Consider the following 22,317-nt stretch of genomic DNA (forward strand, 5'->3'; position numbering starts at 1 on the left):
CGACCAAAAATGACAGCACAGAAAAAATAAAAGAATGAACAAGAGCAAGCATGTCTAACTCTCTACCATAGGCTTCAAGTTTGGCTGCACATTTTAAAAGAAAATCTTATTCAAGACTCAACCAAAGCAATGACTAGAATTTCTGCTTGCCAAGAAGTGGAAGAATGGAAAATTTAATTTTTGCTCCTCCTCCTCCAAGCAGAGCTTTAAGTGTCATTGTGACTTCTAACACTTCTCTGTATATGCAGCTTTAGCCCTTTTAGGCAAAAATTTCCTGTATTGCACAAAAGGATTTTGAAACAAACAACATTATGATGTAGGTCACTAATTAAATAAGTAAATCTGCTACATTGATCATGTGACTCTTTGCACGAAAGAGTCAGATGCTTCATTTACACCGAATCTCAAATATATGCTGGAGAATATAACAATCAAGTTTGACACAAAACTCTCTCAACTGATGGAACAGGCTTTATTTAGAATATAAGATCCGCTTGTTACATCTGTTTTTCAGTGCACTAGAAGAATGACTACATTTTTGTTTTGAATTTGCAGTATATCTTTCTTCTATTTATAATGTGTGACATCACAAAGCGCTTGAGGTTGGAAAATTGGTCATGTTAAATCGGATTGTGGACAGATTCAAAAAAAGGAACACATTTATTTTTATTGCTCTTTATCTCTCTCATTCTCTCTTTTTTTGTCTTCCCTTTGCGTGGGTGTTTCAATATTAGGCCAGTGCCTGGTTTCGTTTTTGCTCTCTGGGGCAATAAATTTCCCCTTCCAACATCACACACACAAAGAATTTCTCAATTCAACCATTTGCCATAGTCTTTGTTGATAGATGGTTACAGATACTTCCTCTCTCTGTATTTGCATTATTTAGTTTGTTTTCTAAAATGTCAGATTTAGAGCTGAACTAAAATGACACCATGTTGACATTTCAGTTTGCTGAAGTTTGACACACGCCTCTTCTTTGCTTTAACCTGATTACATTTAATCTATTTAGGTCAACTTAAGTCAACACTACTGGCACAATATCAGGTTTTATGTCATTATGTTTTTATAATGGAGGTGTGACAAAACAAGTTACTCAATAATCATAATAATACCAATAATTCTACAGCTATCAACTCTATAACTGTTTAGTTATAGCAAACTGCAGATCTTTATTTTTTTCCCCTCATTTCTGTGTTGCACATACTGTATCTAGTTTTGTTTCATTATACTCCTCTAACCTGACGCTGTGTGGAGCCCTCTGGTGGTCGATTGGCGCCCCTGCGATGGCCTCTGCCCTGGCCTTGTGCTCCAAATGGTTGCGATGAGCGGGTAAGCAAACCTCTGAATCTTAGGTGCAGGTAAAGGTTGGAGTCCAGACAGAGAGGGTTAAAAACAGGGTCCTTCTCAAGCTGCTCTAGGGAGCTCTGGACACAGTGATCACATGATCATCATGGAGGTGTAACATGATTAAACATGATTAAAGATTATTATGATATTTTGTGAAGTGTTAGTGAACTCTCTTAAAGGGATAGTTCACCCAAAAAATGAAAATTATCCCATGATTTACTCACTTTCAATCCATCCTATGACTTCTGTATATGATCTTTTTTCAGACGAACACAATCGGAGATATATTTAAAAATATCCTGGGCTTTACCGAGCTTAAATAATGGTAGTGAATGGGGGGCCTGTTTTGGAGTCCAAAAAAATGCCTCCATCCATCATAAATATAATCCATACGGCTCCAGGTGGTTAATAAAGGCCTTCTGAAGTGAAGCGATGCATTTTTGTAAGAAAAATATCCATATTTAAAACTTTATAAAATAAAATAACTAGCTTCTGCCAGACGACCGTATACATACTGGCCAAGTCGACTGAGTAACCTCTAAATGAGTAAATGAGTAACCCCTAAAGCGATGTATGACACAGGATGTAGGGGTATCATAAGTTTAGACGCCACTCGCGGTTTAAACAAATAGGGCTGTGCAACAAACTGAAGCTCCTCTTCTCTTATATCAAAATCCTCTGACATTTCTCATTAAAATTTCTCATTTTACACTTCTAATTCATGACCGGTGTTTTGTTTTGCTCTATCCTCTGAGCTTCCGTGTTCGTCATTGCATCATGCGTCAAGTCAAGGGTTTATTCTTTTGCCACAAATCAATACGTACGGCCGTCTGCTGAAAGCTAGTTATTAAATATGTTTTAGTTTTAAATATGGATATTTTTCGTACAAAAAACCATCGCTTCGCTTCAGAAGGTCTTTATTAACCCCCTGGAGCCGTATGGATTATATTTATGATGGATGGATGCACTTTTTGGGGGCTTTAAACAGGCCCCCCCGTTTACTACCATTATAAAGCCAGGATAGAGCCAGGATATTTTTTTTTAAATATACCTCCAATTGTGTTCATCTGAAAGAAGATAGACATATAAACCTAGGATGGCTTGAGGGTGAGTAAATAATAGGATCATTTTATTTTTTGGGTGAACTATCCTTTTACAGAGATACAATTCTGTCATCATTTACTCTTCAAGTCATTCTAAACCTTTTGTGGAAAACAAAAGAAGATATTCTGAAAAAATTTCTTTTTTTTAACCATACAATGAAAGTCAGTGGGGTCCAATGTTGTTTGGACCCCAACATTCTTCAAAAGATCTTCTTTTAAGAAAAAAAAAATTCATACAGTTTTGGAGTGACATGAGGATGAGTAAATGAGGACAGAATCCATTTAATACGAGTAATTACACTCAACCAATTGTTGATTCTAAATGACTCAAGTTGTATGTAAGCTATTCAGTGTTTTTTAAACAATGATTGTTCATTATGTCAGGACCATGCATTAGATGTCTGCCTTTATGTAACGGCACCTCCACAGTGGCAACTGCAGGAAGTGTTGGGTCCTCCATTGAGACAGGCAGAGAGCAGGGCAGCATCAGTTCTCGTGTCAGCGCAGGTTTCAAAAGCAGAGAGAGTGAACCAGAGGACTGAAGTACATAGTAGGAGAAAACACCAGAACCTGAGCCTGATCCTGACCCCGGGTCTGAGCGCACCAACAGGAACCAGTCACGGGTCTGACAAACAGATTTATATATGGTGTAGCTTTTTTTCACTCTTTCTTTTTTTACTTTAAAACAACATTTTCACATCCCTTACATAACTAATTATCACACAGCTGTGCTCTATGAACACACATATAGAAACACACAGTCAAGAACTGACTTTTAGTATGTGGCAGAGAGCATGAAATGTTTGGTGGTTTGTTTCCATTTCATCCCAGTCCAGCTGCCAGCATGAGGTTGGTCTGATGACGAGCGGTAGTCCATACAGCACAGACTGACACACTCCATCGGCATGAAGAACTCTGTCACACACACACAACAGCTAGATCTGAAGGTGTATATCTTTAAATTAATGCTTAATTATTGAATTATTAATCATTATTAAAAATATATTATTACTATAAATTTAGTAAGTTAATCTTGTGGCATATGTGTTAATACTTATGTTAAATAGTTTAATCAGAGTACTATTAAAAAAACAAAATGCAATTTTTTAAGTGTCTCTTATGACTGCATTTATTTCATCAAAAATACAGTAAATACATTTTTTTTTTTTAAAATGTTTTATATTTTAATTCATTTATAAATGTAAAACTCCAGTCTTCAGTGCCACATGATCCTCCAGAAATCATTCTAATATGCTGAATTGGTGCTTATTATTATCAGTGTTGAAAACAGTTGTGCTTCTTTTTTTTTTTAATTTTGATATTTTTTAGGATTCTTTGATTAATAAAGTTCAGAAAAGTACAGCAATTATTTGAAATAGAAATCTTTTGTAACATTATAATTGTTTTACTGTTACTTTTGATCAATTAAATGCATGCTTGCTAAAAAAAAAAAGTATTAATTTCTTAAAAAGTATAAGCGTCTCACAAACCCTGTAAAAAACTAAATGTGGATGAGTAAAAAAAAAAAAAAACCATGCGAAAGGGAATTATGCAAGTGTATGTCAAATTGGCCCATGATGACTAGGTGGGGACAAGTGGTATGATTGTATCACAGTACCCAAAAGAATGACCTCATGTGCATGAAAATCATATGCAAAACATTTAAGGGGAATACAATGTATGACTGTGTGTTGGAAACAGAGGACTCAAACAGAATGGTCTCCTTCATATTGACTTTTGCATAGACTTTTTTTATCCTCCTCTCCCTCACACAGCATACTTGTACATTAATTATGTTTCAGAGGCCACATACATACTGAGTTTTTGTGTTCCTACTGAATATATATGAACATTATTAGCCATCAAAACCACTATTATGGACTTTCCCAGGTCTGTGATGTTATCACAGCACTTTGGGAGCTCTGTGGCAAAACCCTGTTCATAAAAAAAAAAAAAAAAGTCAAAAACACGTTTACGGCTAATCTACTGTCATTTGCTTACAAAATCTAAAATCTTAGTTCCTAAAACAAAATCTAACTACAGATCTGACTGTACTTGACAACTCGTAGGCGCTGTGGCGTGGGGTTGGCCAGACTCTTGTTTGGAGGCTGGAAATCGTGCATGCTCTCAGTCTTCACTCCAAGGTCAGGAGTGCTGGGAAGCAGGGCTGGACTGAGAAGTCTCTCCTGCATGTCACACTTCAAACAGACTGCAGAGAGTATGAGCATAAGCAACATCACATACACATACATAAGCAGACATACAATACACAACACAAGCTTCACTAAAATATTCATTTTGGAGCTGCGTACGGCAAGAAATTGATTTTCGAATAAATATTTTAGTGGATAAACCAACACAAGTCTAAAATAAATTCTTAAAATTTGTTTACAAGCTGTGTATACCTGGGCTTGGCCTGTTGTTGGCAGGATGTGGTGTAGAACCCTGTGCTGTGAGAGAAGGGGGTAACAACAAGTGCAGTTGTTCTCTGTCTCCGCCCTGGTCATGAAGCCACATTTTCAGAGCACTCTCCAAGGCCACAACTGTGCCCTCCACCAGCTGGAGTTCCATCTCTGTCCCCATCAACGGACTTTCTACAAGATGAAAGGGAAGATATTACACCTTTGAATTTATAAGCAAAAAAGTACTGAGAAAAAGTTATCCACCTTAGTTATCAAAACAGAATTAAGCTATTTCCTGTGAATGTGCAAGACCTCTGATTCAGTAACCCCTATAGCAGTGGGGCAACCTTTTTTACACCAAGGCCCCCTCCTTCTCCAAATCAATACTGCAAGACCCCCCTAAGAAGCTTGACATTTCCTATTCACCTTATTCCTGAGGAGCCTACTGCGTTTTGAATTATGGGTGGCACTTCCGGTTTGGGGAACTTCCATTCTAAAAGACTGAAACTAATCATTTCAAATAATAAGGTTGCCCTACAAATAAAGCTTATCCATCATTTTGAATAAATGAGCTGTCAATTTTCCTTCATGTTTTATTTTCAGGCATCATGAGAATAACGTTAACGCTTAGTATTTTAACGCGACAAGAATATCTAAGGCAAGACAACTTTTCGGTTGCTCCTGATTATTTTCTTTTTTCCCTTTGCATTCCGCTGTAATAGTATGAAAAAGGACAACATATACTGCACATTTGTGGTCTCTTCTCCCGATTTAATTCACAATATATCCCATTAATAATTCACTGGAATGCACAAAGAATCTCTCGTTTTTCTTCTCAAATCCTCACGTCTCTTTCCAGGTTTGTTTCACAGGTAAATACAATTTATTATCTGTCAAAATGATGGAAATCACTTTGAAATAGTATCACACAATAAGTTAATGAAAATTTTTGATTAAGGCAACGTATGTTACATAATACAGATATTACTACAAGGGTTGGGCTGATAGACGATGCCACCGTCCATCGCCGACGGCTGACAGATATCACGATGTTGAGCCGGCATCGTGATGTTCCCGATCACAATACAACACAATTTAAACAGTAAAGAATTTATTGTGCAAAAAAACGGCAAACGAATTTTAGGCTACTAGATGTTTTACATAAACTAAACCACTGATATTCAAATGGAGGACCGCGGTCCACATGATCGCTTCCGGACCCCACATGTTTCCATCCGGACCGCGAGACAGAACGGTAGCACCATTTTACTGTTTCTAGTTGAAGTGAGCAGCGCGTCAAAACTGTTTGTGGTAATGATATTTCAGCGCTATATCCTCTAGTAGTTTTATCTAAAGCCAAACGCACTTCATTTAAGCCCTTTCAGCTCCGTGTGTGTTCTCTCTTTCTCCAGACGTGCAGCACATTAAACAGCGCGTGTTCACTGGGCGATGTCTACTAAATTGGCATTTTTAATTCATTCCAAGTGAACGTTTTTAATTCATTCCAATGGAAGTTGAGCTTAACGCTCAAACACGAACTAACGTGAAGCTTGTTTTTAAGTCTATTTATTAACAAAAACATTTGTTTGCTAGTGTTATTACTCTTCTACTGCGTGTTAATTTTTAACCAAAATAAATTCAAGATAGATTTAAACCTTCAGTTTTCTTTTTGCAAACATACTTTGTAAATTGAAGCTATACTTTATAAATTCTTAAAAGAACTCATTAATTTTCAATTTAATGCATTAATAATAAAAATAAATTAATAATAGGAATATATTTAAATTCATTTTGGAACCGCAAGATAACTAGTAGCATACTGTAATTGTTCAGGGGTTCATAATAAAAAGGCTGTTCAAATCAAAGCAGTGTTAATCCATAACCTTCCTTATTTTTTTATTGCTCCTACTTTCATTATTATGGCTCTTTTATGACATTTAAACCCTGAACTTCATTCTATAGATAAAACAACATCTGGCAAATAGCAAATGGGTGCTTCTCAAATGGAAGGCAGCATAGAGTCCTCCTCAGCATTTAAAAACTAGAATAAAATGGTAGTAATTGCACATGGCTACATCACACATTCCCGCCCACACTGTCACAGCACAAAAATACTATTAAAACTTAATTTTGGAAAAATAATTATATCAACTGGCTTTCTATTAATGCAATACAGTGAATGATAACTGTCTGCGGTCTCCCAGTGGTTTACATTATTGGCAGTAGGGATGCACCGATACCGATACCAGTATCGGGCCCGATACCAAGCTCATGTACTTGCACTCGTACTCGTAAAAATACCCCCGATACCAAAGACTGATACCTCACGTGACGTAACTGACAGAATTTTCCTTGCAGAGATACACCGGCGGCAGCAGCAGAAACAATGTCAGCCTCAGAGGTGTGGGAATACTTCAAAATTAATGATGACAACACACATTGCGAACTGCATGCTTTCAATCACAATTCATTATCGTTTAGTAAAGGCAGGATAGGCGGAATCGTGCTGAATGACACAGACCAGAAGCGCTCTCTCTTGCGCATGCTCTCTCTCTCTCTCTCTTGCGCATGATCAGTTCTCCTTGCGCCTGAATGGTCAAATGCACACATACAGGTGCATCTCAATAAATTAGAATATCATGAAAAAGTTTCTTTTTTTCTGTAATTTAATTCAAAAAGTAAAACTTAAATATATTCTAGATTTATTAGACATAAAGTAAAATATTTCCAGACTTTTTTTGTTTTCATTTTGATGATTACAGCTTGCTGCTCATCAAAATAAAAAAATCAGTATCTCAAATTATTAGAATATTTAATTTCAAGTTCTATTAAATTACCATTCTCAGGGTATAAATACTGAGTTTAGGTCAGTAATCCCAACAGCAGTCATGGGGAAGTCTGCTGACTTGACAGTTGTCCAGAAGATGATCATCAAGACCCTCTACAATGAGGGTAAGCCACAGAGGGTCATTGCTGAAAGAGCTGGCTGTGCGCAGAGTGCTGTACCAAAGCATATTCATGGAAAGTTGACTGGAAGGAAAAAGTGTGGTAGGAAAAGGTGTACAAGTGAAAGGAATGACCGCAGGCTTGAGAAGATTGTCAGATGAAGCCGATTTAAGAACTTAGGAGAGCTTCAAAAGGAGTGGACTGAAGCTGGAGTCAGTGCATCAAGAGCCACCGCACACATACGTCTTCAGGAAATGGGCCACAACTGTCACATTCCACGTACCAAGCCACTTTTGAACCAAAGACAACGTCAGAAGCGTCTTACCTGGGCTAAGGAGAAAAAGAACTGGACTGTGGCTCAGTGGTCCAAAGTCCTCTTTTCAGATGAAAGTAAATTTTGCATTTCATTTGGAAATCAAGGTCCCAGAGTCCGGAGGAAGAGTGGAGAGGCACAGAAACCATGTTGCTTGAAGTCCAGTGTGAAGTTTCCACAGTCAGTGATGATTTTGGGTGCCATGTCTTCTGCTGGTGTTGGTCCACTGTGTTTTCTGAAGTCCACAGTCAGCGCAGCCATCTACCAGGAAATTTTAGAGCACTTCATGCTTCCTTCAGCTGACAAGCTTTATGGAGATGCTGATTTCATTTTCCAGCAGGATTTGGCACCTTCCCACACTGCCAAAGGTACCAAAAGCTGGTTCAATGACCATGGTGTTTCTGTGCTTGACTGGCCATCAAACTCACCAGACCTGAACCCCATAGAGAATCTATGGGGTATTGTCAAGAGGAAGATGAGAGACACCAGACCTAACAATGCAGATGAGCTGAAGGCCACTGTCAAAGAAACCTCGGCTTCCATTACACCTGAGCAGTGCCACAGACTGATCGCCTCCATGCCACGGCAAATTGAGGCAGTAATTAAAGCAAAAGGAGCCCCTACCAAGTATTGAGTACATATACAGTAAATGAACATACTTTCCAGAAGGCCAACAATTCACTAAAAATGTTTTTTTTTATTGATCTGAAGTATTCTAATTTACTGAGATAGTGAATTGGTGGGTTTTTGTTAAATGTAAGCTAAAATCATCACAATTAAAAGAACCAAAGACTTAAAGTACTTCAGTCTGTGTGCACTGAATTTATTTAATACACGAGTTCCACAATTTGAGTTGAATTACTGAAATAAATGAACTTTTCCATGACATTCTAATTTATTGAGATGCACCTGTAGTTGTCAAAATGTCCATCGTGTGGAGTATCTCACGTAAATACAGTCGGTTATGGCTTAAGTGGATGTAAACATTTGGGTGAAAACAGGACATGTGTCAGTATCCATGGATTCGGTCTTAAAGGGACCATAGCCTATATTTGTCATTAATTAATTAAAACAACAAAATATGTTAAATAAATGTATATATGGTAAATAAACCTACTATATCTGAAAAACAAGTTTATTTAATTTGTATCTCTATAGTATTTGTTGTATTGTTTGTAATTTGTTTGTAAATTTCTTTTTATGTAACAACTTATATATATTATGCCCTTTGAAGGTTATTGGACACTGCGAAATTTTTGTTCTTTAAGTTTGTGACAAGCACATAAAAATTATTACTTTTTTCATTAGAGTAATAATAAAGAAGCTGTCCTACATTCATTAGTCTCACTGGGTTGTGCTTGGAAAACTGCAACATCACCAAAAAAAAAAAAAAAAGAGAGAGAGAGAGAGAGAGAGAGAAAGAGAAATTACAAGTATAGGCATCGGTATCGGTACCGGTACCGGCGAGTACTAGAAAAAAGTATCGGTACTTGTACTCGGCCCTTAAAAAATGGTATCGGTGCATCCCTAATTGGCAGTTTAGTGCTGTGATGCAGCCTGAATCATAATCACACTGTGTTCGTTCATTGGCCAGAGGAGAACTGGTTTCTCCCAAGGTTCTTTTCTCTCCATTCTGTCACCTGATGGAATTTGGGATTCTTGCCACTGTCGCCTCTGGCTTGCTTAGTTGGCATACTTAATATTTAAAAATATTATTGATTTGACTGCACTGACACTATTGGATGAGAACTGAACTGAGCTAGACGATGACATCACTGTTTTCTGCAGAACTGCTTTATAGATGAAATGAACTGATTTAATAATTGACGATCTTTACAATGTAACTGAATCAACACTGAACTGACTTCAGCTGAACAACAGCTGAAATGCATCATTTTTCCTGTTATCACATTAAAGCTGCTTTGAAACAATCTGTATTGTGTAAAGCGCTATATAAATAAAGGTGACTTGACTTGAATAATTTACACCAAAACAAAAGATAACATGTATGCCTTCATCTCCGAAAACATTATTTTTGTCTTACAAGCTCAGAGGTGAGTCTGACTTCTTTTCTGTTAGTTCTTTTTCATTAATTCGAATGTGTGCAAAAGATTGTGGGTGATTGAAGAATGCAAAGGATACACTAGATGCATCCTTCAAAATGAGCTAAATAAAGGACGCGAAACAAAGACTGCCTTCTAAGGGTAATTCAAATTGCGACGGCCTTCGGTGTCACTTGATAACGTGGCAGCCGAGATATGCAACCTTACTAGGATGCAGTCTTCCATTTGAGAAGCACCCTATGTCCTGTGAGACAAAGGTTGTAGTACTCAAAACAACCAGTAGAGGACGCTGTTAAACAAATTCTGTATCTCATCAAGACTAAACATTCCAAAGACAGCTTGAAATACCTCAAAATGTGCCTGTGCTGTGTGATATTTAATCTTGCAAATATTTACATAATAAATTCTTGCTATGTTAGCTGTTTTAGGCTCAGTAAATTTGTAATGTAAACCAGAATCCAGTTTCACCTGGCTAAAACTATAATTTCTAACTAAAATGACTAATTGTACTCAGATTATGAATGATCATTCAAAGTCACACATTACAAATATTTATATTTCTGACCTTAACATAAATGTCAGTTAAATGTCTTAAATTTCTTTAAAAATTCTGGCATTACCTACTCATTTACTACTGTGAACTTTCTTTCGTGAAACACAGAAGGAAAAATTTTTAAGAACAGAAGCATCAAAAGGATGCAAAGCATCATAAAAGTAAGGGAACCTCTATTTGCACTGAGTACAAATGATAGATGCTATTTACATGTGTAAATAAAACTAAGTGTAAATAGCAACAAAAAGTATTTTGTTCACATAAAGTATAAATAGTAGTTGGATGCTAATGCCACCCGCCTTACTCTCTATGCCACTGATCCTGTTATCAGCGGTATTTCTTTTGTAATTTTGTCTGGCTCAATCAGAAAATGGTGGGCACAGTTAGTGTAAATAGCGTCTGCCAACAAGGTGGGCTATTTGCACAATGTAAAAAGACACTCCGTAAAAGTAAAAGTGTATCATAAAAGTGATCCAAGTGACTTGGGCGCAAGTCCTCTCAAGCCACATGATAGCTTTATATGATGAACCGAAATTTAAAAAATGTTTATTCCTTTCAACAAAACATTGACAAAATTGTCACGTCCGTGCTGTATCGACATAATCACAATGAAACTGAAGTAGCGACAGATCTTTTATTCTGTATTGTGATTGTGACTTAGTTCTATGCATTGGTTATTGATTGGATTTTGAAATGTAGGCATTTCACTCCAAAGCACAGGCAGATGGACGTGAGCTTGCAAGGGCAAATTTTAAGCAGACAAAATGATTGGAGAAGTCCTGCATACGTCACTGGAAGGCCCACTTATGACATTTTGATTACACATTACGAGGTCAAAAAAAAAAAAAAACTAACAAAAAAACGCATGCATGAATTGTTCACAAAAAGATCTATAACATGCATTTTGAAAATAGCAACTGGAAAAATACTTGAAATTTAAAATGAAAAATGGAATTTATGCTGACTTTACATGTAATGTGCTGCAACAGTTAAAGTGGAAACTGAAATGTATGTGAACAATCATGGCCACTCTCTCTGGACTCGGAGTCCCTCTAAATTATTCATGTGTTCTCTAGAGTGCTATAGGGTCTTAAGAGTGTAATGGGGTTTCACAGTACATCTTTAATCTTTCATTCCCAAACAAACTCAATAACTGGAAGAAAACCCTGATAGCTGGAGTAAGAGAAGGAGAACAATGAAATCTATCTCAACCATGATAGACCATCTCAACCATGATATGACCACAATCACTGGGGCAAAACTGAACAGTTCTGGTGAACATATTCTGCACAGAAGGTTAAACTCTCAGGGTCAAATAGCAGCACCATTTAAATCAATTAGATACCGTTTATTAAAAGCAATTGCTTATTCCTATGCCTCCAAACAAACTGTCAGCCTACATTGGATTCAGTTTCCACTGTATCATTGAGTCAAATGTGCTCTAATGAGGTGCAGAACAGTTTAGGTCAGCAGTACTGAATAAATACAGCCTGTGCATCTCAGTGCTCTTGCTCATATGCAGTAGATGTGGCCCAGATGGAGAGGGTGAGGAAAACACAAGTGTGAATGGAGAGTGTAAAAGGCTTAGTGTAAAAGGCAAATGACACACATCCCCCATATCGCTTCCTTTTGACACATAGATTGCATCTCCTGATGCCACTTCTGTCATTATAATTCTTTTTTCATATCAAACTACACCCTTTGCAATTTCATTACCATCCCATTCAAATGTGCTTGCTGCTTTACTGTTTAAACTTTTGCCCCTTTTTTCATTCACAAGTTTATAAACTGATTCATGCAGCTGTAAGAGCTCTGCTTAAATCAATGTTTTTGAGAAGTGCTGCTGTGCCTATAAGGCTCCGCCTTTAACCAGGGGGTGCTGTTGTACTTACAGCTTAGTGTCTATGGCCTGACAAACCCTTGCCATCTGTATCACTTAAAAATGAGGCAAAAACTGTTTAAAATAAAATCACTTTGCAGTTTTAGAAATATAATCTGAAATGAATACATTAAACTCATAACAGCCTCATAACATTTTAGTGGCTTAGTTTACTTATTTTGACAGAAGTGTTAGGATGCCAAGTTTAAAAAACATGCTTGAAACTTTTACAAAGTATATTTTGCTCTGTAAAGTAGAAACATGATGTCAAGATGAGAAGAGAGTCATTCAACAATGTAATTTAAAAAAAATATTTTTCTTTTTTTTTTTCAGTTTAGGGAATGTTTCCCTAAGTGTGTAACAGATAGATCACCCCAAATCCATTTACGCAAACTGTGAAACATCCATATCCTCAGACCTCTCTAATAGCTTTCAGTGAAGATAACAATCTGTCAGGCCATGGACTGGACAACTCATTCATTGGTGAATACTAATGGGGGGTAATTTATCATTTTAAATCAAAGCGAGATCAGGCAAGTTTTGACTTATCATGCATAATGCCCCAACTAAGTACAGAGTTAATTAGTCTTTGTGATAATTGAACAAATTGTCTTGTTCTCTGATGTAACAAAAATTAAAGTGTTGGGTGTTGGATTTTTTTCTGAAAAGATTATTTCTTTGCGTCTATTATCACAATAACTGATGCCAAATGGGAAATACAGTGTCAGCATGTACAAAATGAATATTAAAGGGTGATGAGTAGCCATCACCTGTACACACACCTGTTAATATTTTGATGGAATCATTGCCATACCAGCTATGACTTGCTGTGACCTTTTCCACTGTCAGCACTGAGGGTAATTTCCTGAAATACAGACTGCTGAGTTCAGCCTCTGTACAGGATGGATACTCTTCCAGCTCAGCACGCATGGAAAAACAACAATATGGAACATTTCAGTTGAAGCTACTCTTATCAAGAAAAGTAAAACATCTGACATTTGACACTGCATCGAGGAGAAAAACATTTTTTTTTCTTTTTTTGATAAGCATGTTGATATACACAGGCAATATATGCGCCAACACACACAAACACTTTTTTTTTGCATTTCCAAAACAGCATTAGATGTCACTGACAATGTATGAAGAAATTTTTAAAACATAATCTTTAATTTTTTACAGAAGAAAGAAAGTTGTACAGGTTTGGAAAGACATGAGGATGAGTAAATGATGACAAAATATTTGGGGTGAACTAACCCTTTAAGGAATAAGTCTTGGGTAGCCAGATTTCTGTTGCTTACAGCTATATGTAAAATAATTAACCAAAATAGTTTGCTTTTCATGTGACGTTTATGGGGCAATCTTTATTAAAGGTGTCAGACACCTCACGTTCATAATGAAAAATGGCACATTCATAGACATTTTGAAGATTTGGCTTCATACATGTCAAGTTATTAACATTGTATACTGAATGCTAAGCTTGTGCGTGCTGATGAGATATTCTGAACTTAAGTTTTGTATTTGTCATACCTGTAACAAACACTGAAATTGCCAATAGCAGTTTTAGTAAGATTCAGTAAGATTTTATTTTTTAGAAATTTGTATTTTTATGCAGCAAGGATTTATTAATCAAAAGACAGTAAATACATTTATAATGTTACAATATATTTATATTTCAAATAAATGCTTGTCGTTTTAACTTTCTATTAATCAAAAAAATCCTAAAAAAATGTAACAATTTAATTTCTAAAATAAAGGATCATGTGACACTGAAGACTGGCGTAATGGCTGCTGAAAATTCAGCTTTTATATCACAGAAATAAATTACATTTTGAAATGTATTAAAATATAAATTGGTTATTTCAAATTATAATAATATTTTTACAATATTATTATAATATTATATATTATAATAATATTGGTGATACTATAATGTTATATTATAATAACATTTTACAATATTATATTATATTATAATAATATTTTACAATATTAGTGTTTTTACTTTATTTTTGATATAAAAAAAATATATATATATTTGTATCAAAACATTAAAAATCGTACCGACCCCAAACTTCTGAACGGTAGTGTATATACATTATTTATAAAATATATGACAATACTGACAGATACTCAGAAATCAGAAATTTGGGTTAAACAAATCAGTTACTGGCATAAACTGCCTGCTCAGGGTAAGCATTGCATTTACTGTACCAAATTTAACAAAGATGTCTCTTTGTTGAGTAACAATTTCATCAATTGTCATTTACATTACAGGTACAGACACATCAAACTGAAAAAGTCAACAAGCGGAGCCAAGCATAAACCCCCTCGCTCTTTCATCGCTGCATTAAAAAGGTAAGACGCAAAATGAAAGACTGCAAACTCAAAATAGCTCTCCTGTTTTTAAGAAGAGAGAGAGTCAAAGACAGACCAAGATCAAAAGCACAGAAAGGGAGAGAGAACATTTTACTTTTAAATCCTCTACAAACAGAATCATCACCATAGTCATATTCTCATGGGAAATGCACACTAAGTGATGAAACTGAGTGTGAGGACAGACCACCATGCCAGCCAGACACTCCCGTACACACACACACACACCCACACACACACACTCCTACACACATCCATCATCTCATTTCTAAGAGCTACATTTTCTCCATTTTGGGAAAGGGACAAAAACAGAGATAGAGAGGAAAATCTAAATATCCGAAATGCTTCTGTTGCTCCACAAAAAAACAAAAATGAGTCTCTCGCCTTGAATCATACGAGGGCAAAATGAGATTTTAGGTCCTTGAAATGTTATACTAGCACATAAAAACAACATGCAAGAGAAAGCCCCAATTAGTTTCAAGGGCACGTGCCTTTTTAATCTGCCTCTCAGGGCAATGCAAAAAAAGCCTCCATCCTTTGACTACAAATGATTTACAGACATGCTTGTAGCAAGTTTCATATGAAATGTCCTTCTGATGTTTTGGCATGTGGGCAGAGGACACCGATTTTACATGATCCAAGAGAAGAGCCAGCTGAATGTGTACATCCTCAAAAAAAGACTCCTACTGATGAGTCACAGTTAATCTGTCATGGATGAATGGGAATTTATGGTTATTCTTTGTTCTACACATTCGCTGCAGGCAAAAGATGTTTTTGACATCATCCTCCTTACCACATTCTGTTTCCAGGCTTAAGTTAGTGCACCGTCCTTCAAGCTCACACTTAGGATCTTGTTTTTCTGTGTCTGTCATTTTCCTTTGTTCAATTTCTTAATTCTTTAATTGTGCACCTTATTGTTTTTCAGCCCTACATCTTTAATCCCCCTTTTCCCCTCCAGTTTCCCTTTTCCCAGTTTCATCTACTCTCCTTCGTCTACACTTCCTCCATTGTTTCCTTTTCACCTTATAAGTGTTTCTGCTCTATGGATTATGTTTCTAATAATCTGATTTGTCTCACCTATTAATCCCACATTAACATTTACAATATTCAAAGCAGCTTATAGTGCATTCACACAAAGTACTGTATGTGTATTCTCTGGGAATCAAACCCTTGACCTTGGCTTTTGAGCTCTAGGAACAGAGGAACATATTCAGGTTTGCGAACTAAATAATACATTAATTAACTAGCCCTCTAAAACCAGGGCTTATCTACCTTATTTTTAACTTAAGAGCGGGAGCAGCCATTTGTAGCTTGAATGTGCGAGGCTTCCAGTGTCATCCGCTTCCAGTTATTTTAGCTGTATAAAAACAGTCCATTATGCTGCTTGATATTGCAAACTGCTATTTGTTATCATATTATTTTAATTCATTATCATATGCATAAACACTGATTTTTAGTTCAAATAGTTTTACCATTTACTGAACTTTGTTATTCTTCTAGTTATTTACCTATAGTGCCTAATAAATCAGAAGTATCGCACATTCACAGAAAAGGAAAGGCTCAGATCGAGAAACTATGGACCAATAGATGAAGCAAAATGCTGCTGATTTAAACAAGCAAATTAGATATTACTGAGAGCTTGTTTCTACAACAAGAAACTATCCACTAATGAAGTCATATGAGGATATCTCTAAGAAGTATATCTGAGACCAGCCCTGACTGAGCAATGAAAACAACATTCGATCCCTGTGGATTGATGAAATTATATTTGATTGATGAAACATGGTGTATTTCCAGAACTTGGATAAAGTGTTTGCATGGCCTCTAAAAGATTACAAGGCTGTCTTCATTACTCTCCACTGATGGCAAGTTGCGTCAGGAGTCTGTGTGCATGCATGCGTTTGAGAAAATGTGTATGGGAGAGTCTGTTTCACCTGATGTAACTTAAGTCACTCATATTTAGACTCCAAAGTGACACCAAAGAATCCATATAGACTCAAAAGTGAGGACTCACAAAACTCACTAACCACTACAGTCGGACAGTAAAATATGTAGAATGTAGTATACTATGCACAGTGTTACCCATACATTAATTAGACTGTGGCGGCCCGCCACATTCTAATTTGTCCCGCCAGTCTCAAAATTAAACGGAAATTAGGCCTGTCGCGATATTTAAATAACCAATTGATAACTGCGCTCTTTTATACGGCAAAAATGGAGCAAAAGAAATAGACTAGCACCAATTAAGTTTTCGTGTACTATATTCAAAGTCATCTGAAGCCATTGCATAGCTTCATGTGAGGGACAGAAGAATATGTATATCGTTAAATTTAAGTTTAAGGAAACTCGTCTTCCCTCCGCTGCAGCAGTCAATCATTCTCTGTTCAGCACTCAAACAGCGCGTCACGTTTGGTAACGATAGTCAGCACGGTAAAACTCTCCAATATGATATATTCCCATTATAATACTTGATGTGTAGATAAAGGGCTAATGTGTAGATGTGGATTTGTATAAAATGGCTTTATCCTGCTGGAGTTTATTGCTGTTTCTGAATGATGTCATCATACTGGCTACAGGGTGTCTATTAGATCGCACAACACAAGGATTATGATTGGCGTCACACACACAATAACTGGAATTTAAAAGTGAGAAGAAACGTATGATTAATAAACTGTTAGATGCACATGTACACAGGGATTCTCTTTGTGCCGTGAACTTTTCAATGCGCAGCGCTTTTGCGCGCTGTGACATTCCTAGAGAGACCGATGCCCAGCCACCACAGTCTCAAAAAATCCTGTGGGATGCAGTATACAAAAAATGCACTTAAAGAAAATTTAAGCTGCCTTAATTTTACTACTGTTGGTCATGTTTTTGAAAGAAGTCTCTTATGCTCATTAAGGCTGCATTTATTTGATCAAAAATAAATATTATAATATTGTGAAATAGTACTACAATTTAAAACAATTGTTTTCTATTTTAATATATTGGAAAATGTATTCCTGCAATGGCAAAGCTGAATTTTCAGCATCATTACTCCAGTCTTTAGTGTCACATGATCCTTCAAAAATCATTCTAATATGCTGATTCTGGTGCACAAGAAACATTTCTGATTATTATCAATGTTAAAACAATTGTGCTGCTTAATATTTTTGTAGAAACCATGATACATTTTTCAGGATTCTTTGATAAATGTTCAAAAGAACAGCATTTATTTGGAATAGATATCTTTTGTAACATTATACGTAAATGTCTTTACTGTCACTTTTGAGCAATTTAATGCATCCATGCTGAATAAAAAGCACTCCTTACTATTTTGAGGCAACTGAAAATGACTGCGCCATTGACCAACTCAAGCCTGGTCTAAAGTCAATGGCGCAGTATTTTTAATTTTTTTGTTATTTAAAGAGCGCGTTAGTAATATGCGCCTATAGGCGGGTGCACAACATGCGTACGCTCTGCTTGTTACACACACAGGGACGCAGCAGTACAGTACACAGCAGCAGTACACAAACATTTTTAAATATTAAAAATAAAAGGATTCTTCTCTGGAGAAGTCTTTGGAGAAGTCTTTCTGCTTGCAAATTCTGCCATGTAAATAGAGAATCCTCCATGTTGCAAGCGCAACTAGCTTTTACAGGGAATGGGAGATGAGACTCTGATTGGTTTATTGCATGTTACGCCCAAAACACACCCATGACTCATTAAAAGAGTAGGTAAAAACCCTTTTGGACCATGCGCCTAGCGAGCCAACCATTTTTTCCGTCATTAAACTAGCAAAAGAGGATTCTGACACGCCCTAAGTGCAACTGCGCCGTGTGCTTTAGACCATGCGCTTAGATCATTAAAATAGGGCCCTTCGTGTTCAAGTGGTACATTCACAGAGGGGCACAAAATCAGTTTAGGGAAATTTTGCTTTCACTGCTCTGTGCTGGTTGAATGATCTTCCCTCAGTCACTAGCAATTTCAAGAAACGACTACAGACTTATCTTTTCTATTTTTTATAAGAGGAACTTACTGAATCCTGTCAATGCAGCTGTCATGTTACTGCCTCCTTAGGATGAATCGCTTTGTTGTATTGCTCATTTGAAGTCACTTTGGATAAAAGCATCTGTTAAATGAATAAATATACGTGTAAGAAAAGAGATTATGATTTGCTAGGCTATGAATTTTTGGCTGCGGTGTGATGAATGAGATAGCATAATTGAAAATGAACAAGATGAAACTAAAAATGAGAAAACTTGCAATGGCAACAGATGGTTGGTGCACACACAGAGAGCTAAGCCTTTTAGCACAATTCACAAATAAAAAAAAAAAATGGTTCATTCTGTCTGTTGTCGAGGCCAGTCCAGCCACATGGGGCTAATCTACAGACCTATTTTGCTGTGAGCTTCCTAACAACTGCCAATATATCCCAAAAGTTCAACACAATCACACCCACTCACACTTTATCTTACCAAACAACAGCCTGAGTGACATTAACATAGGTCCTGCTTTTCACATCAGCATGTTACCCTAATCACGCCATGAAATTACCATGGCAACACTACAGACCCAAAGGAGGGGTGAGTTGGAAAGAGAGAGAGATGGGCATGGGTGGTACGGCAGGACCCTTCTGCTCCCATGACTCTCCCAAACCACATCGCTAAATCTGTCACTTCTGAAATGAATAAAAACAGGGTTGCAGACTGAGAGGGGGAGAAAATGAGGCATGGAATATATGAGAAAAAGAGTAGATGAGATGAAGAAGTTTACAGGGAGATACATACACAGAGACAGTCTAGACATGTTATGTTGTCTTCTAACTAGCCAGTGGTGAAACCATGACTTCAACAAAGTGAAAGACGTTGTCTTTTCCATATGTGAAAAAGATATTCATTTAAATTTTTAGGATAACACCTTTTTTGGACTAGGGTTGTGCGGTAAACAATACTGCAATACCAAAAATTTAAAACTGTTTAATACCAGAACTGCACACATTTTGGTACCTGAAGACAGTTCAGCATTTAGTCAGTATGACATGCAAAAAGCCAAGTAAGTGATAGAAATGGCAGAAAACACAAACGATATCTCGCCTTCAACTCACTGAAATTATGGCATTATTTTGAGTAGAGACAAAACAATATACACAGAAACTCCACATGATGTTTTAAAGAAACATTTTCACCAATGATTCACCCTTGTCATTTGTAATTTTTTCTTTTGTGAAGAAAAAATTTAAAAATATAAACATTCAAAAGTTTGCAGCTAAACTGTATCATCCATAGTTTGTATTTATTATTTTAGTAAATATATAAATCAAAAGTTTATCTACTGTGTTCTCCTAATACGTTTGAGTTTATTGCTTTGTTTTAACTGTTGTGCCTTGTTGCACCAGTGATACACAAATCTACACATCTTGTTTGGACTTATAAGTTGAAGCAGCTTTTATGTTTAATGTAAGGTTTTATGCAGGGTTGTTAATAAAATCATTTTCAGTTTCATGTCACCAGTCATCTAAGGTGGTTTATTTGTTGCCTACAATAAAAGGTAAAGTATTACAGCTTAGTAACATACCGAAGCCAAAATCTTGGTATCAATCAAATCACTTTGTACAAACTAGAAATTCTGCAGTGCTGCACTGAACCTATTTTAACCTAGTAACCTAGTATGACCTGTAATGCTGCCTCAACCATAATCATGCACCGTTTGTTGTTGGCCAGAGGAGAACTGGCCGCCCGACTGAGCCTGGTTTCTCCCAAGGTTTTTTTTTTTTTTTTTTTCATTTTTGGATTCCTTGCCGCTTTCGCCTCTGGCTTGCTTAGTTGGGGACACATAAGCTGCTTTACCACCATCGGGCCGAATGGTTCTCATTGCATCACCGTTCCATTCCATGTCAATTCGGGCCAGCTTGTATGGTTTACGGTTTCATTTTCCACTGTGGGGCTGATAACGGCCGCTCTTTTGAATGTAATACAAAAGCGTCAGTTGTTGCCTTGGTAACGCAACGGTTTACTGATGATATTAGATGTAAATAACGACCACGTTATGGAGGAGGATCAGATATTTCTTTTAATTTTATTATTAATTTGTGCTTATGACGCTCAAATAGAGCGCTTAGCCAGCTACGGAGAAACTGGTAGCCAGGCAACAGACAAGTGACCAATCCCGTGTGCCGACGTCAGTTCACCCATTCTACCAGCACGAATTCCGGGCCGAGAACAGTTTGTAATTGTGCCGTGCCATACCAGACTCCAGTGGAAACACAACTGGAACCGTTCCTTACCATTCTAAGAAGCGTTTGGCCTGACGGTGGAAAAGCGGCTATAGTGTCCTATTTTAACGATCTAAGCGCATGGTCTAAATCGTACGGCGCAAGTGCACTTAGGGCATGTCCGAATCCACTTTTGCTAGTTTAACAACGGAAAAAATGGTCGGCACGCCCGGCGCATGGTCTAAAGGGTTGTCCCTAGTCTCTTAATGAGTAATGGGTGTGTTTTGGGCATAACGTGCAATAAACCAATCAGAATCTCATCTCCCAGTTGCACTCGCGCCATGGCGGATTCACTATTAAGATGGCGGAATTTGCAAGCGGAAAAACTGAATGCTTCTCTAGCGAGGAAACGGAACTGCTCGTACGTGAGGTTATAGCATGCAAGAAGACCATCTACGGGACAAGCCGTATTCCACCAAAGCATTTTTCTCTTTATGCACACAATAATAATCTTTTACATAGTAATCCTTTTATTTTTAATATTTGGCATGTTTGTGTGCTGCTGCGCGTCCCTGTGTGTGTAATAAGCAGAGTGTATGCACGCCTAGAGGCGCATATTACTAACATGCTCTTTAAATAACAAAAAAAAAAATTAAAGCTGCAAGCAGTGATGAAAGGGTCCTCGCACCCGGGCTCACCGCCACCTGTTGGCCTTAGGAAAACAGTGAACAGTGGTCGACATGCATGTAAGCAAGTGAATACAGGAGAAATATGGCAAAGTCATTTCAAAGTGCCACACTTCCTACTGCCAACAGGTGGCACTTTGACCGTAACTGAATATTGCCAAGTAGATGTCTTTAGGCCAGGACTATTATCAAACATGTGAAGTTTGGAGCAGATCGGACATTGTATGCCTGAGTTACAACAACTTCCTGTTTTGTGGCGTTAATCACATACATTAGCACTTAGCCAAGTGTTGTATGATTTAACCTGTTTCTAGTATGTTTGGTACTTCGTGGCATATTGAAATGTGTTTCTGGGAGTGAAATAAAGTGTAAAGCATACCATTTCCTGCTGCCAGCAGGTGGCGCTGTGACTAACTAAATATTGGCATATAGATGTCTTTAGGCCAGGACTCTTATCACACA

The 22,317-nt window shown here is 37.0% G+C and overlaps 1 protein-coding gene across 1 annotated transcript in view; it reads right to left on the reverse strand.

Annotated features, from left to right (window-relative positions):
* m1ap (meiosis 1 associated protein) overlaps nucleotides 1–22,317 on the reverse strand; it is a 38,918-nt gene that overhangs the window by 4,174 nt on the left and 12,427 nt on the right. The window contains exons 5-9 of the mRNA XM_051899586.1: nucleotides 4,856–5,044; nucleotides 4,506–4,659; nucleotides 3,224–3,365; nucleotides 2,872–3,075; nucleotides 1,239–1,424 (exon numbers count right to left, since the gene is read on the reverse strand). Coding sequence (XP_051755546.1) covers nucleotides 1,239–1,424; nucleotides 2,872–3,075; nucleotides 3,224–3,365; nucleotides 4,506–4,659; nucleotides 4,856–5,044 — 875 coding nt within the window. The remainder of the gene's footprint in view (nucleotides 1–1,238; nucleotides 1,425–2,871; nucleotides 3,076–3,223; nucleotides 3,366–4,505; nucleotides 4,660–4,855; nucleotides 5,045–22,317) is intronic.

This window comes from Ctenopharyngodon idella, chromosome 7 (genome assembly GCF_019924925.1).
Source record: "Ctenopharyngodon idella isolate HZGC_01 chromosome 7, HZGC01, whole genome shotgun sequence".
Taxonomy (NCBI): Eukaryota; Metazoa; Chordata; class Actinopteri; order Cypriniformes; family Xenocyprididae; genus Ctenopharyngodon; species Ctenopharyngodon idella.